The sequence below is a fragment of the Monodelphis domestica genome, chromosome 2 (genome assembly GCF_027887165.1).
Source record: "Monodelphis domestica isolate mMonDom1 chromosome 2, mMonDom1.pri, whole genome shotgun sequence".
In the NCBI taxonomy this organism is placed as follows: Eukaryota; Metazoa; Chordata; class Mammalia; order Didelphimorphia; family Didelphidae; genus Monodelphis; species Monodelphis domestica.
The window spans coordinates 311,702,974-311,718,454 of record NC_077228.1 but is presented as its reverse complement, the minus strand read 5'-3'; the positions used below and the strand labels follow the sequence as shown (position 1 = coordinate 311,718,454).

The 15,481-nt window shown below is 32.3% G+C and overlaps 1 protein-coding gene across 3 annotated transcripts in view; it reads right to left on the bottom strand.

The window, feature by feature from the left end:
- PHF3 (PHD finger protein 3) overlaps window positions 1-15,481 on the bottom strand; it is a 107,529-nt gene that overhangs the window by 74,840 nt on the left and 17,208 nt on the right. The window contains exon 2 of one of the 3 annotated variants that reach the window (XM_001372388.5): window positions 10,571-10,839. The exons of 1 other annotated variant lie outside the window; for it this stretch is intronic. In XM_001372388.5, coding sequence (XP_001372425.3) covers window positions 10,571-10,814 — 244 coding nt within the window. In that variant the 5' untranslated portion in view covers window positions 10,815-10,839. Of the gene's footprint in view, window positions 1-10,570; window positions 10,840-15,481 lie in introns of those variants that run through there. One more of the 3 variants, XM_056818438.1, reaches the window with a different exon arrangement.

Sequence of the window (15,481 nt, the reverse complement as noted above, 5' to 3'; positions counted from 1 at the left end):
AAATCTTACCCACAAGCTATCTAAAGTTTCAGGGATTTTGCAAGGGACTCCTTCATACTCTTTCCCTTATTCTACCCCTAAAGCTGTAAGAGGCAAAGAATTAAAACAAAGATCAACATGCAAATTGAAGAAAGCAGTCAAAAACAATACAAATGACTAAAAATGTTTGGAGGAAAAAAAGATAACAGGGGGATACAAAATCACATCAGATAAAATGGTCAATGTTGGTACTACACTATCAAATTAAGAGCATTATCTTTTCTGTTAAGAATTAATAAACTCCAAAAGTGAAAAGTGGCATCACAATCAGAGTTTTGCTTAAATGTTTCCAGGCAACTAACTTAGAGAGAAGATGTATTATCTGGGATGTTGGAAAGTGTCCATTGTGTTCAAATAAAATGTTATCAACACGTTTTGTGTGTACATATGTATATGTATAAATGTACACACACACTGTATTTAACTTAATATACACTATTTACATCTGTGTGTATTTATCTAGAAATTTAAAACATTGCAACTATGTCTAAAAGAATTAGAATGGAGAAAATGCTAATTACTGAAAAATTATGACAATCAAAATGGACTAGACAAATCTGAATATTAAAAATTCTTAACAAAGGCTGAAATGTATTCCTATAGTTTCTATGCATTGGTGAATTCTGTCCTCTTAAATAATACAAAAGTAAAACTATGTCTTCTTGGGGGGCAGCTGGGTAGCTCAGTGGATTGAGAGCCAGGCCTAGAGATGGGAGGTCCTAGGTTCAAATCTGGCCTCAGCCAATTCCTAGCTGTGTGACCCTGGGCAAGTCACTTGACCCCCATTGCCTAGCCCTTACCACTCTTCTGCTTTGGAGCCAATACACAGTATTGACTCCAAGACGGAAGGTAAGGGTTTAAAAAAAAAAAACTATGTCTTCTTCCTCAAAACAACACATCAAATACTTTTTTAAGAAAAAAATTATCAAATAGACAACTAAATTCAGCTTGAAGCCAGAGTTCTCAACCTCAAATCTATAATTTACTGTGACTTGAAACAAATGCTAACGTCTCCTGGTCAAAGTTTCCTTGAAATGAAGATCACTAATGTACCTTACAGCTATAAAATAATAAGAGCAAAGATAACGACCTGGAAGGAATTATGAGTTAACTAATCCACATCTTATTTTATACAGTATCTCTGGATCTCAACCTCAAGGGACTTGGTCAATTTTCCAGAGGGAAAAAGTGACTGGGACAGGAATAGAACCCAGATCCTCTCATTCTAAAGTCAATCTTGTGCATTATTATTACACTGCACTAAATTACCCCCTCACAATTGTCTTATTTTTTGGTTAATTATCCCCAGCTTTCTCACAGACAAAAATAAATCTAGTATAGCCTCTATTTGAGAAGCAAAATAAGTAAAAGTTAAATATAAGCTACTACTTTAATATAGTTTTATTCAAATTAATAGGCTTCAATACCTCAAAAGCAAGAAAATCTGTTTCAAAGATAAGATACTCTAATGTTCTATGTCATGGATGTGACTAGTGTTATGATGGGACTACTAGTTCTTTTTTTTTTATTTTTAATTTCAAATGTTATTCCTTGGTTACAAAAATCATTTTATTTCCCTCCCTCCCCTCCCCCACCCCTCCCATACCCAATGCGCAGTTTGCCTGGGTATTGCCTGTGTTCTTAAACAGAGCCTCTTTCCATGTTGTTGGTATTTGCAATAGGATGTTCATTTGGAGTCTATTTCCCCATTCATATCCCCTTTGATCTATGTCATTAAGCAATAGTTTTTCTTTAATGTTTTTACTCCCAGTTTTTCCTCTGGATGTGGACAGTATTTTTTATCCTGTATCCCTCTAGGTTGTTCAGGGTCATTGCATTACAACCAATGGAGGAGTCATCCATTACCTTCGATTGTACCACAATGTATCAGTCTCTCCCTGTGTACAATGTTCTCATGGTTCTGCTCCTCTTACTCTGCATCACTTCCTGGAGGTTGTTCCAGTCCCCATGGAATTCCTCCACTTTATTATTCATTTCAGCACAATAGTATTCCATCACCAATATATACCACAATTTATTCAGCCATTCCCCAATTGAAGGGCATCCCCTCATTTTCCAATTTTTGGCCACCACAAAGAGCACAGCTATGAATCTTGTACAAGTCTTTTTCCTTATTATCTCTTTGGGGTACAGACCCAGCAGTGCTATGGCTGGATCAAAGGGCAGGCAGTCTTTTATCAACCTTTGGGCATAGTTCCAGAATGCCCTTCAGAATGGTTGGATCAATTCACAACTTCACCAGCAATTAATTAATGTCTCTACTTTGCCACATCCCCTCCACCATTCATTACTTTCCATAGCTGGCATGTTAGCCAATCTGCTAGGTGTGAGGTGATACGCATCTCTCTGATTATAAGAGATTTAGAACACTTTTTCATGTGCTTATTAATAGTTTTGATTTCTTTAACTGAAAATTACCTATTCATTTCTCTTGCCCATTTATCAATTGGAGAATGGCTTGATTTTCTGTACAACTGGTTTAGCTCTTTATAAATTTAAGTAATTAGACCTTTGTTGGAGTTTTTTGTTATGAAGATAGTTTCCCAGTTTATTTCCCTTCTGATTTTGGTTACGTTGGTTTTGCTTGTACAGAAACTTTTTAATTTGATGTCAAAATTATTTATTTTACATTTTGTGACTCTTTCTAAGTCTTGCTTGGTTTTAAAATTATTCCCTTCCCAAAAGTCTAACATATATACTATTCTGTGTTCACCTAATTTACTTATAGTTTCCTTCTTTATATTCAGGTCATTTACCCATTCTAAGTTTATCTTGGTGTGAGGTGTTGGTCAAAGCCTAATCTCTCCCAAACTATCTTCTAATTTTCCCTGCAATTTTTATCAAATAGTGGATTTTTGTTCCAAAAGCTGGGGTCTTTAGATTTGTCACAGACTGTTTTGCTGAGGTCCCTTATCCCAAGTCTATTCCACTGATCCTCCTTTCGTCTCTTAGCCAGTACCAAATTGTTTTGATGACCACTGCTTTATAGTATAGTTTTGAGATCTGGGATTGCAAGGCCGCCTTCCTTCGCATTTTTTTTTCATTATTTCCCTGGATAACCTTGATCTTTTGTTCTTCCAAATGAACTTTGTTATGGGTTTTTCTAATTCCATAAAGAAGTTTTTTGGAAGTCCGATGGGTATGGAACTAAATAAATAGATAAGTTTGGGTAGGATGGTCATTTTTATTATGTTAGCTCATCCCACCCATGAGCAGTTAATGTTTTTCCAATTGCTCAGATCTAGTTTTAGTTGTGTGAAGAGTGTTTTGTAGTTGTGTTCATATAGTTCCTGTGTTTGTCTCGGCAGATAGCTTCTTAAGTATTTTATATTATCTAAGGTGATTTTGAATGGGATTTCTCTTTCTATTTCCTGCTGCTGTGATGTGTTGGAGATATATAGAAATGCTGATGACTTATGTGGGTTTATTTTGTATCCTGCTATTTTGCTAAAGTTGTTGATTATTTCCACTAGCTTTTTAGTTGATTCTCTAGGATTTTTTAAGTAGACCATCAGGACTACTAGTTCTTGAAAAGGCTTTAAGTTGTTATTGTTATAACAAGACTTTTTGTCTACTTTCCCATAACAAGCTTAAAGGAAAGTTTAATCTTCAACAGGTCAGTCACTTCAAGATTAATTCCTTGATTATAACAAACCATGAATCAAAGAAAATATAATATGGTCCTCAATGTTGTAAAGCGCTCTTCTACTTCTACATAACAATGATAGACTGTCAGAAAAATGGGGAGAGGTTACAAATAATCACATAATTTTAGACTGTTTATAGACATTAATTTATATATTATTTGTGAATTTTAAAAATCTCCATCTTGGTCTAGCACCCAAAAATTGTGCACACCCACACTACACGGGCATGTGCTAGTCAATGACAAATCAGAAATAACTAACTGCCCACCAGGGCTGTCCTAAGCCAAGCTAGAGCCACCATTGGCACTTGTGAGGCACAGGAAGTGACGGAGAAAGCAGCCTCTGGAATTCGCTCACTTCCTGTGGACAGGGCTAGACGCCAGTTTGTGTTAGGAGCTTGAACAGGGAGGAGGCCCACAGACAGCTTCCCTTCAGATCGGTCTCGTGAGTCAAGGACTGATTCCTTTCCACCTTGGCCCTTTGGGCCTAATCTCCCTCTGCCTTGGTCAGAGGTTGAGTAACCCCTTTCCCTTTTCTCCTCTCTCCTTCTCTCCCTCTCCTTTTCCCTACTCCCATTGTGATTAAACCTCCATAAACTCCATTCTGACTTGAGTGTTTCATTTTAGGAATTTCATAAGTAAATTCCTTGGCGGCCATAGTTCAATATTATAACAATCTTAAAAGGTGAAATTTTCACTACAACATATTCTTCTAAATATGAGATCTTTTTCAAGTGACTAAGTACATATATTCACTCGTTCACCGAAGAAACTAAATTTATATAAACCTTGACATTCTATTTATAAATTAACCCAGAAGTCAGAAGGAAGTTGCAACTATATAAAAGGAAACTCATGGTTATTTCATGAACAGGCAAATAAAAGAATTGGCAAGCTTGGTTTTTATTATATATCCAAAACCAAGAAACACTATTTTCAAGGGATACCTAGTCAACTCTTATAGTGCTTGTCATGAGAAGCTTTCCTCAAAAACACTTTCAAAAAAAGATGCTAATGAAAATAATTATGTTATTTATCAATATCTGTTGCAAAAAATGAGGAAGTAGAATAATTTTATTAAACTTTCCAAATTAAAGCACAATACATTTAATGCTGAGTGATGAATTCAATGCAAAGATGAGGAATGACAACAGTGAAAATGTGTTCGAAAACATGATTCAGGGTTAAGAAAAAAGAAAGGTTATGTAAGACTTTTAATGATAAACATTATTATTAAGTACCTGATAGGTAAAAAAATTACATTTAGAGAAATTATAATCTCTCACCTTCATAGAACCTAAACCTAATTATAGAACAAGAATTCTTCAAGAAGTTAGAAGGCACTGATCATAGTGAACAACTTCACAAAAAATAAAATTTTGCATATTTTAACAGGGAGAAAACAACTGATTAACAAAATGGCAGTCAATTCTAAAATCACGTATCTATATACAGTCACAACACTGACTTGATTAAGCAGGGATCAAATTATTATCAAATTAGAAGAGAATGACAAAGAAATTTAGGACTTAGATCCTACCTATCAGATAAGCTACTAAAGAAGTCAAAGATTCCTAGGTTATACAGAAGAATCTTCATGCCTCCAAAGCATGAACATTTTTCTTAAAAAGAATCAGGTGCTAAACATGGTAAGCACCAAATAACAGCACTAAGAACTAAAAAAGATTATTTTAACTGAAATTTTTTAAAATTAATGTATATTAAATTAATGTACATTATGTACATTACATTATGTAAATTACATTATGTAAAAAAATTACGTAATGTAAATTAAATTAATGTACAAGTTAGCTGCATACTCTGTGAATCTATCACTTAGAATATCAGATTTTTAAAAATAAAAATAAAGAAACAATATATAACATAAGCAACTCTGAAATAGAAAAAAAAATTGAAAATCAATAATGGGAAAAATAGAAATGACATCAATACTAATTGTAATAGTTTTATCCAGAAATTTAACCAAGCCAGAAAGTGCATTAGTTTTGTACCTTTTTGTGTCACATCATTTAAACTACACGAGCTCAAAAAATATCTTAGTCAGCAAATGTATCTGACTCATTATTTACCAAACAAAAAGAAGCTACCAAGGAGCAATATCAGTTTAGAGTATAAACTTTATTATAAATCCTTACAAAGAATGATAAATGCTTGATCATAAAGAAGGAAGAAATAGAGGGTAAACCCAGTTTAAATAAAGTTTGGCAAAATATCCAACCATGCAGTCATCTCGAAAGGTATTTTAAAAGTTATCAAAATCAAAGGGCTACAAATGAAAGAAAAATGGAGATGATTTGCAAAAATCATAACAATTTTCTCTACCAAAGAGAATGGAGGGGGAAGCTGGGTAGTTTTGTGGATTGAGAGCCAGGCCTAGAGATGGAAAGTCCTAGGTTCAAATGACCTCAAACACTTCCTAGCTGTGTGACCCTGGCAAGTTACTTAACCCCCACTGCTAAGCCCTTACCACTCTTCTGCCTTAATCAATACATAGTATTGATTGGGAGGGAGGGAGGGAGGGAGGAAGGAAGGAAGGAAACCACCTTATTTGGAACTTAATTGGGCACCTGGCACATAGTAAGCACTTAATAAATGTTCTAACATCATAATCCTAGATGAGATGGCACTATAGAAAAGATGACGAAAATGTCCAGATTTTACCACAGAAGCATCATAAAAAAGGACAGAATTATTAGGAAAAAATGTGTGCCAAGAAAAGGTTGTGCAGTCATATAAAGAGAAGGCTAATCTATGGAAATCTCACATGCTCCACTAGTACTGCAATGTCAAAAATTAAAGGAAGCTCACAGTGGAAGACTTATAGTGGAAAGACTGCAGATGATTTAAAGGAAGACATGGACAAGAGTAGTAAAAAGGAGAGTTGTAAATGGGCCATGACCTTCACAGTTGGAGATACCCTTTGTGCTGTAATCATATATTAAAAATATTGTATAAGTGATTTTGGAACCTGTTTTAAATTTCTTTAATTCAAATGAAAAGAATCAATTTTTCTAATATAAGCATAAACCACTTAACTTCCTTAAAAGGTACCACAAAAACATAACAGTTGAAATTATGATACAAGGTGATTTTTTTCTATTGGGATGGGGTTAGTTATTGTAGAAGGTTCTTAAGTAACTAAAATCCAATTTATGAACACTTAAATTGGGTCTTTCAGAAATGTTAGGTAATATCATATTATATACAAGTATAAAAGAAGTCCCTACTCCCCACTCATCCTGCTTTTTTTTGTAGGAGAAAATAACATTCCTTCCTTAGACCGTCAATAGATGTATCACTTCTTTCAAGAAAATCTTTCATGGATGATTCCATAGAACATTCTGAAGTTTCCCTAGTTCATATATCTTCATTCTTCACTCTCAAAAGCATGAAAAGGTTCACCTCGTCCAGTCATAATGTCCCTGATGGTATCTTTATGGAATTCAACAAATTGTTGGTAATCATGCTACACATTTTCCCTATACTGACAATCTATTTTTCCATTTTCCTTAGGAAACAAGTATAAAGCAGATTCTTAGAAAATGGTGGTGGTTCCATGATTCATAGCCTAGGACTACTGAAAGCACCACAGAATTTCCCAGGGCAAAACAATAGGCCTTAATTATCTTTGTGTATAGTAGACAAAACAATAGCTAATGAATGTGTGAGCTTGCTTTCTAATTTGCCAAAAATATGCCAAAAGAACAGTAAATACAATTAAAAGATTAAAAATTAAGTTCAATTAATACTAAATAAAAATATTCAAGAAGCAAAAATCCAAACTTTCATTTATGCTGTTCTACTATTAAATGATCTTAAATATATTATCATAAAACTTATAAAATGTAGAAAATCTTCACACATAAACGAATAAGCACTAGTATTACTTTAAATGGAGTGGCATTATACCAAAAATTATTTATCAACTACAGTACTGAATTTACAGCAACAAAAGGACAGTGAGAAAATATTCTACATAGAAGAAAAACATGATCAATCACGTAGTTTGATAAGGATATGATTAGGGTTTTGATGTTAAAAGATCACTCTATTGCAAATATGAATAACATGGAAATAGATTTTGAACAATGATATATGTATAACCCTGTGGAACTGCTTGTCAGCTTTGGGGAGTGGGGGGGTAGAAAGCGGTAGGATTATGAATTAACTATGGAAAAATATCCTAAATTTTAAAAAAAATTTAAAGAAAACATTCTGCATAAAAACAAAAATGAAATCAAACATATTCTTAATCCAAGTTAAAAAATAAACCATGGTAAAATTAAGAAAATAAGACCAAAGTAAAGATATTTTTTAAATTAATTGTCAGCAGGATGTCTATTTTATACGGAATTACAACTCACTAACAATACAAAACTAATTCAGATTCTAAATAACAGATATAAAACTCCACACTACACACATTCTTTCAGATACTATTAAACTATTTTCACAAATATGAACAAAGCCCCATCTGCTGTATTAAAAAAAGAAATAAAGCAATCTACAACCCACATCAATGAAAAAATAATACTTGGGTTTTTTAAGTGCCCTCCCCATGCTTTATAATTATAATATTGAAATCTCTGTAACTGAAAAAAAAATATATTAAGGGTTGTTAATCACCTTAGCAAAACCAATGAAAGCCTAAGAATTTACAACCACTGCAAACTTGCCTAGTTCAGCACAACTGAGAAGCAGAATTACCAGTTATATCCCTCTAATAGTGTTAAAAAATAAATTGGATCAAGTATACAAATATATCATTTTATATCATTTGTCTCATCTTCATCTACTTCAAATGAAATGAGATGATAGGCCCAGGAAGATAAAATACTTTTTAAAGTTCTATCTTTTATTCTAACTCAGAAATTTAAATAGCTTGTGAACCACTTAAAACTTTAAAACATTGGTCAACACCAAGTTTTCAATCACAAGGAAACTTCTCCAGATGCTTTTCAAGTAACTAAAGTTCCCCAATATCATCTGAAAATATAAATAACCAAAAAGCTTAAAGGACTTTGAAAGGTCACCTAATTCAATAACCTCTTCCTCCCTATCTTCATGCTACACTAAGAAATATAGGAATTAAAGAATCATTACTTTGAAATATCTATAAAAATTTCTGCTACACATTTGAAAAACTAATCTGTACAAAAATATTACTATATTGTTGATCAGAGAACTAAAACAGTATATGCCCCAAAATGACTTTAATATAAAAAAATTCTAAATATAACTTCATTCGCTGAACTCAAAATATAAAATTTTTAAAAAATAAGTTTCAAGCAGTAAGCAATATCGTCATAAATTTTAGTAGTAGGATTTTTTGAGGGGAAAGAAGAGGGTAGAGTTACAAAGCAAATGAACAACTGTCCTAAAACTTTTACTGAAGATGTTAACAAAATTTTCAACAAATTTTTTTAAATCCCAAGTCATACATTTTTCACCAAAACAATCACCAAAAAGGGAAAATAATAGAAAATAATGAGAGGTTTGGAATTTTGCAAGTGAAGAAAAATGGGTACACATCAAGTGCCAATTACTCTGAGTCCAATTAAGTTACACAAGTACATATAATAAGCACAAGGCACAAATTTAAGAAACATTGTATTAACATTAAGTACCAAAATAAAAATCTTAAAAAACAAACTTTTTTAAAACTATAAAAACCACTTCAAGACATTTAGAAAACAATGAAAATATTTAAATGTAAAATTAAGTTACATCAAAAAGTCTTTTATAGAGAGCTATAAAATCTGCATACAGATCCTATTTACTAGACTGTCAAACTATAACATTGCTCTAAACAATCAAGTGTTAAACAACTTGATAGAGGAAGGGTTGAGCCATCTACACCTAAGTTACTATTTATTATACATTTAAAAGAAAATGAGCTAAACAGAAAAATTTTGCTCTCATTGAAAAGTCCTGCAAAAAAAGAAGTCATTGAAAACCAGTCCAACATATATTTAAGAAACTGCTATTAGGGAAAGGATAAAAATAAAAAACAGAACTTTTTTTCAATACAACTTTTCAAAGTTATTAAGATTTTTTTTCTTTCTACTTTTATTAAATTGATTGACATATAATTACCAGGAACTTTGTACTTTCAGCTTTAAATTATTATTCCTTTTCTTAAAGAAAGCCTGTGATTTCCCCCAAACATAAAAATACTTTAATATTTTTAAGAATATTTATACAAAAAAAATGGTCCTTCAAATTACCACCAGTCCAACTAGCTAGGTCATTTTAATTTTTAAAATAATTTTAAAAATATTTTACTTTGATCATATACCACACTGCCTTTTCTATTCCAAAAACACACTGTCATCTAAATTAAAGTACTCTTACTTAGAATTCTATCTTTGAAAGAATATACTAGTAGCCATTCTACTACCATAGAAAACCTATCATTTAAAACACTTTGACCACCACAAGGGTATGAGATAGTATGACAAAAGTACATGCTGGTTTTTCAATGTTACAGATTGATTCATTTTTTCTAGCTGTGAGGAGAGTGCCTGCACAAAGCACATCATCAAGTTGGCTCTGAAATGGGATAGATAGTAAGAGGACTGGAAATAACAGTGAGCATTTCTTTAGTCCTTCCCCTGTAGCTCCAGAAAACTAAAATTTAAAGCATCCCAGAAGAAAAATTCAACAACTTTCCATAGAGCATAGCCTAGGAAGGCTCATTTTAAGTTCTTATTCTGATGCCTGAGCTCTAAGCTACAACGGGTAGAGTCCTAAATTCACTTTCTTCATCATCAAAAAGGATGCTGCTAAAAATTACTTTATTTTAATTGCAGACTTAAAAAAAAAAAAGATTATAAGAATTACCTGTTGAACAAGGCATCTGGAAATTGGGATCATTGCTATCCAAAACAGGCAAACAGAACTGGTTACTCGCAGATCCTAGCATAGGATCCTTATCGCTGAGCATGTTCTTCAGCGAGTCCTCTAAGACATTCTGACTTGTACTAAAATCCTCACAGACTTCATTCTCCAGGTTGGATCCTAGAAATAGGGCATCATCTAAGTGTTCAGTAGGAATTAAATGATTAAATGTATCAACTATATCCATGAAGACTTCTGTGTGTCTTTCAGCCCTATAGAAAGACAAAAAAAATATCATAAGAAATAAAGCTATCAAATGTAAAATCACCTAAAACCAAATTATTTTCTTTTTCCTGTTTTGAGTCTAAAAGAACACCTTAAGGTATTTCTGAAATGTTTCTCTCTTTTTTTTTTCTCAAAAATTCTCACTGCCATAAACTTTGCATTTGGAAATTGAAAACCGATTTGTATTAAATAATATTGATTCATCATGCATGTAGAATGGCATATTACTTGTTTACAGGCTATTAAATATATTTGAAAGAAAAAATGGTCAAATCTCAAAGAATTGCATAACTAAATACAGTAACCCATTTTAAAATCTGTTTGAGAAATTAAGTTTTATACTATCTTCTACAATAAAACCTAAAATATGCAGAGTAAATTTTAAAAGTTAATTATACTCTTAAAAGCATTTTATGACATTACTGTGAAAATTATACAACAGTCTCATTTTATCTGTAATGCACTCTGAACTTTAAAAACATATGCAAGGTGTTCAAGAAAGTAAAAGCTTAAAACTGCACTAAGATTTTTAGCACATAGAATAAAAATTCAATTTCCTCTGCATTTAATTTCAAGAAAAAGAAGCAACTGAAGCAACAATGTTATTTTTAATTACCTCATAAATATGTATATACACGTATGTTTATAAACACACATACACATACACAAACACATATCCAAAAATTGGTATAAGTTCCTCTCAATCTCCTACTCTCTACATCTATACCAATCATAAATGAAGTTCAGAATGAAGACCCTCAAGTACTTACAGATCAATCATCAAATATTCATTGATTTCAGCAAGCTTACTAAGGGCATAAAAGTGAACTAATACCATTTAGAACATTTTTCAACAGAACAAAAGGAAATTTCTGATTAATGCCCTTTTAATTTAGGTTAATAGTTACTTCAAAACAAGTTAAATGTATCACATATCAGATTAATACACTTTCGAAAATTTTTCAACAATGCAAAAAGAAGGTAATTTCTGATTAATGTTCACTTGAACAAAAATATTTCATTAATCAGAAGACCTAATCTCCAGGCATTTCAAAGAAGTTTCTAATGTAAATGCTAAGCCATAAACAGATTGGCTATAATTATTAGCCATTATATTCCAAATCATCTATAATACTAGTGACAAGTATTGAAAAAAAAATAATGCTGGAGATGGGATATCCTAGATTCAAATCTGACCTCAGACACCTTCCTACCTGTGTGACCCTGGACAAGTCACTTAACCCCAATTAACTAGCCCTTACTATTCTTCTGTCTTGAAACACAATCAAAACATCAATTCTAAGGCAGAAGGTAAGGGTTGGTTTTTTTTTTTAATTAATTTTGCTGTCCCTACATCAGCAATTCCTGGAAGGAAAAATATAAATTACTTTTTCCATAAGAATGAAATATCTAGATCAAACAGTAGAAATAACTCAAAAAGGAGAAATACCTGAAATAATCAATAATTATTCTATAAAATAGGTTTCCTTTCTCAAGTAAAACTATAATTTAGTAAATATCCCAGTAAGTTAACAAAGCAGAAATTCAATCTTCATTTCTCTTCCTTTTGAGTTTTACTGATATGAGTCTGGTCTCTTTGTGATAAGACTTGCAAAAAATAGGTGGTTTAAAACAGAACATTTTTTCCCATGCAAAGCAAACAAAAATATAACCAAAAGACAAAAGAAATGGAAGCTAAATGGAAGAGTGGCTCAGGGATGGTGTTTGGGGATGTAATGTACCTAAAAGTAATAAATATATTTCATGTGGCATTTGGCTAGCTTACTTTACAATAGACTTAAAGAAAACATCACTATGCCAAGTAGTTGGGATTTGCATCTTAAAAACCATTGGGGAAAATTAAGAACCAGAGAAATTCTATGAAAAATTTAACAAAATCCTCCCAAATTAAGTCAAGATATTAATATTTAGTGACTTCAATGTGGAGATGAGGTTTATCAAGAAAATAAAAACATTAGAAAAATATACTGTGGGAATCTATAAGTAAAAGAATCATCTCACTTTTGACAGCCCATGGCACTTTTCTTGAAATATAGTAGGCAATAAAGAAATATATGAGGTAAAAAGATAACATGAAAAACAATCTTTGTCCTCAAGGAGTTTGCTTTCTAGTAGGAGGGCTACAGTACCACAAACAATGTATATCCTTGATCATATATATCCTTGATTATTTAGAGATAAAGGAGTGGACAAGTAAGGTCCAGAAAAGCTTCCCAGCAGAGGTAACACAAATTTTTGCAGAAAGCCAGGGATTCTGAGACCCACAGGTGAAAGAGGGGGTATATTCTAGGCAGTCTCTGCAAAGGCTAGATAAAGGAATACAGGTCAAGAACAGAAAGTACACTGTAGGTTAGAGTCAGACTGGAAAGACTTTAAAAGCCAAGCTGAGATATATCTATATCTATATCTATATCTATATCTATATCTATATCTATATCTACATCTATATCTACATCTATATCTACATCTATATCTACATCTATATCTACATCTATATCTACATCTATATCTACATCTATATCTACATCTACATCTATTTAATCCCAGAGGTTCTTGAACAGAAGAGTTCAGACTTCATTTAGACTTCTACTTTAAGAAGATTATTTTGGTAACTATATTACTACAGGAAGTAAAAATAAAAGTCATGAACACAAATTAAGAGACTATCTCAATAATCTAAGCAACAAGTGATGAAGGTCTAGAGTAGATGGCTTTGTGGAAATAAAAAAAACAAAATGCAAGAGATACTATAGAAGTAAAATTAACAAAATTTGGCCACTTATTAGATAAGGAATGAGAAAGAAGAATCAAGGATGAATATGAGATTGAGAATATGAATGGAAAAAGAGACAATGAAGTTTCAAGATGTTTTTTGAGACACCAACAGAACATCCAGTTGGAGATCTAGGAAAGAGATTAAGGGTAGATGTGCAGATTACTCCCAGATCTATATATCTACTTATGGGAATTTATGGGAGTGTATGAAACCCTCAAGAAAATAAAAATCAAACTAAACAAATCTGTTTGTCACTAAATTGTTTTACAATACTGTGCAAGACAAAGTTTACAGCCTGATTATTTCACAAGTCCCCTTTACAAATACTATTTTCTAGGCAAACTGGACTACAGGTTCCAGTCATCCTCCTCTTTTGCATCTCTTAAAATCTCACACTCCCTGTAAGACTCAGTGGAACTCTGGTCGAGTGCCTCCTCCTGATGATTTGAGGGCATTCCATATTTCCCCAATGTTTAGCATTCTTGCTCTCCATTCGATTATACTTATATATTTCCTTATTATAAAACTATTTATTGGTGTTTAAATTCTATTTATTGGTATTTAAATTCTCCCCAAGAAGAACAAAAACTTAGATCATATTGCTTACCATCTTGTGAGAGTGGAGGGAAGTGAAGGAAGAAGACAATTTGGATCTTATAATTTTGGAAGATGTATGTTGAAAATTGTTATTACATGTAATTGGGAAAATAAAATATCTAATTTTTTTTTTGATTCTGACAACAAAACCAGGCCTTTTTTTTTTAAAAAAATATTGGGCTTTTAAAAAATCTTTCCATCTTAGAACTTTCTATAATTTAGACAGGCTGAATAAGTGTTCATTGAAAATTGAAGAGAAAGGGTATAGAAGAGGTCTCAGCAGAGAGCTGCCTGGGGCATGGAAGATTAAATGAGAAGTCATGGATGATAATCCAAAGGACAATTAAGTGGTATATGAATACAGGTGTGGTAGAGATATGACAGAGAAGAGATCTTCTCTCTGTCATATCTCTACCACACAGGGAAGAAGAGAACAAAGAGGAGAAAATGGTCAAAAACATCAAATGCTGCAGAGATCAAGGAAGACGAGTATTAAAAATGCCATTAGATTTATCAATTTAGCATTAATTGGAAATTTAGAACGAACAACTTTAAAGTTAATAAAGCCAATACCAAATTTACAAGAGATGATAAAACAAAACACTGCCTGAACTTATAGCAGTTCCCAACCTACCTGTTTAAATAAGCTGAATTCCCCAACCCTTGGGGGAAAAAAAGGAGAAAAAAAAAAGACTAAGATATAGATTCTCACCATTCCTTAGAAAAATGTAAACAATAGAACACAGTGACAACAAGGAAGGTGAAATAAGAAAAGCAGTTGAAATTATGGAATATTATTTGCCCTAAGAATGATGAAAGAAATGATTTCAAAAAATCCTAGGAAGACTTGGTATGAATCGATGCTCAGAAATGAACAGAACCAGATGAGTAACTTATACAGTAACAACTTTGAAACAATTTAAAACTCTGAGCAATGCAATAACCAACCATGATTCCTGAAGTATGAGGAGAAAGCATGTTTCTAAAAGGTGATGGGCCCAAGATGCAGAATGATATATAAATTTTGGGACATAGTCCATGTAGTATTTGTTTTGCTTCACTGAACATATTTGCTACAAGAGCTTGGATTTTTATTTTTTCAATGAGTAGAATAAATAAAAACTTGTTAATTTAAAAAAATAAACTTTTTTTTAAAAGCTGTAGAGAGGAAAACAAATCTATGCACTAGCTAGGCCAGAAACAAAGAGTTATAAATCCTACTTAGAAGGAATTTC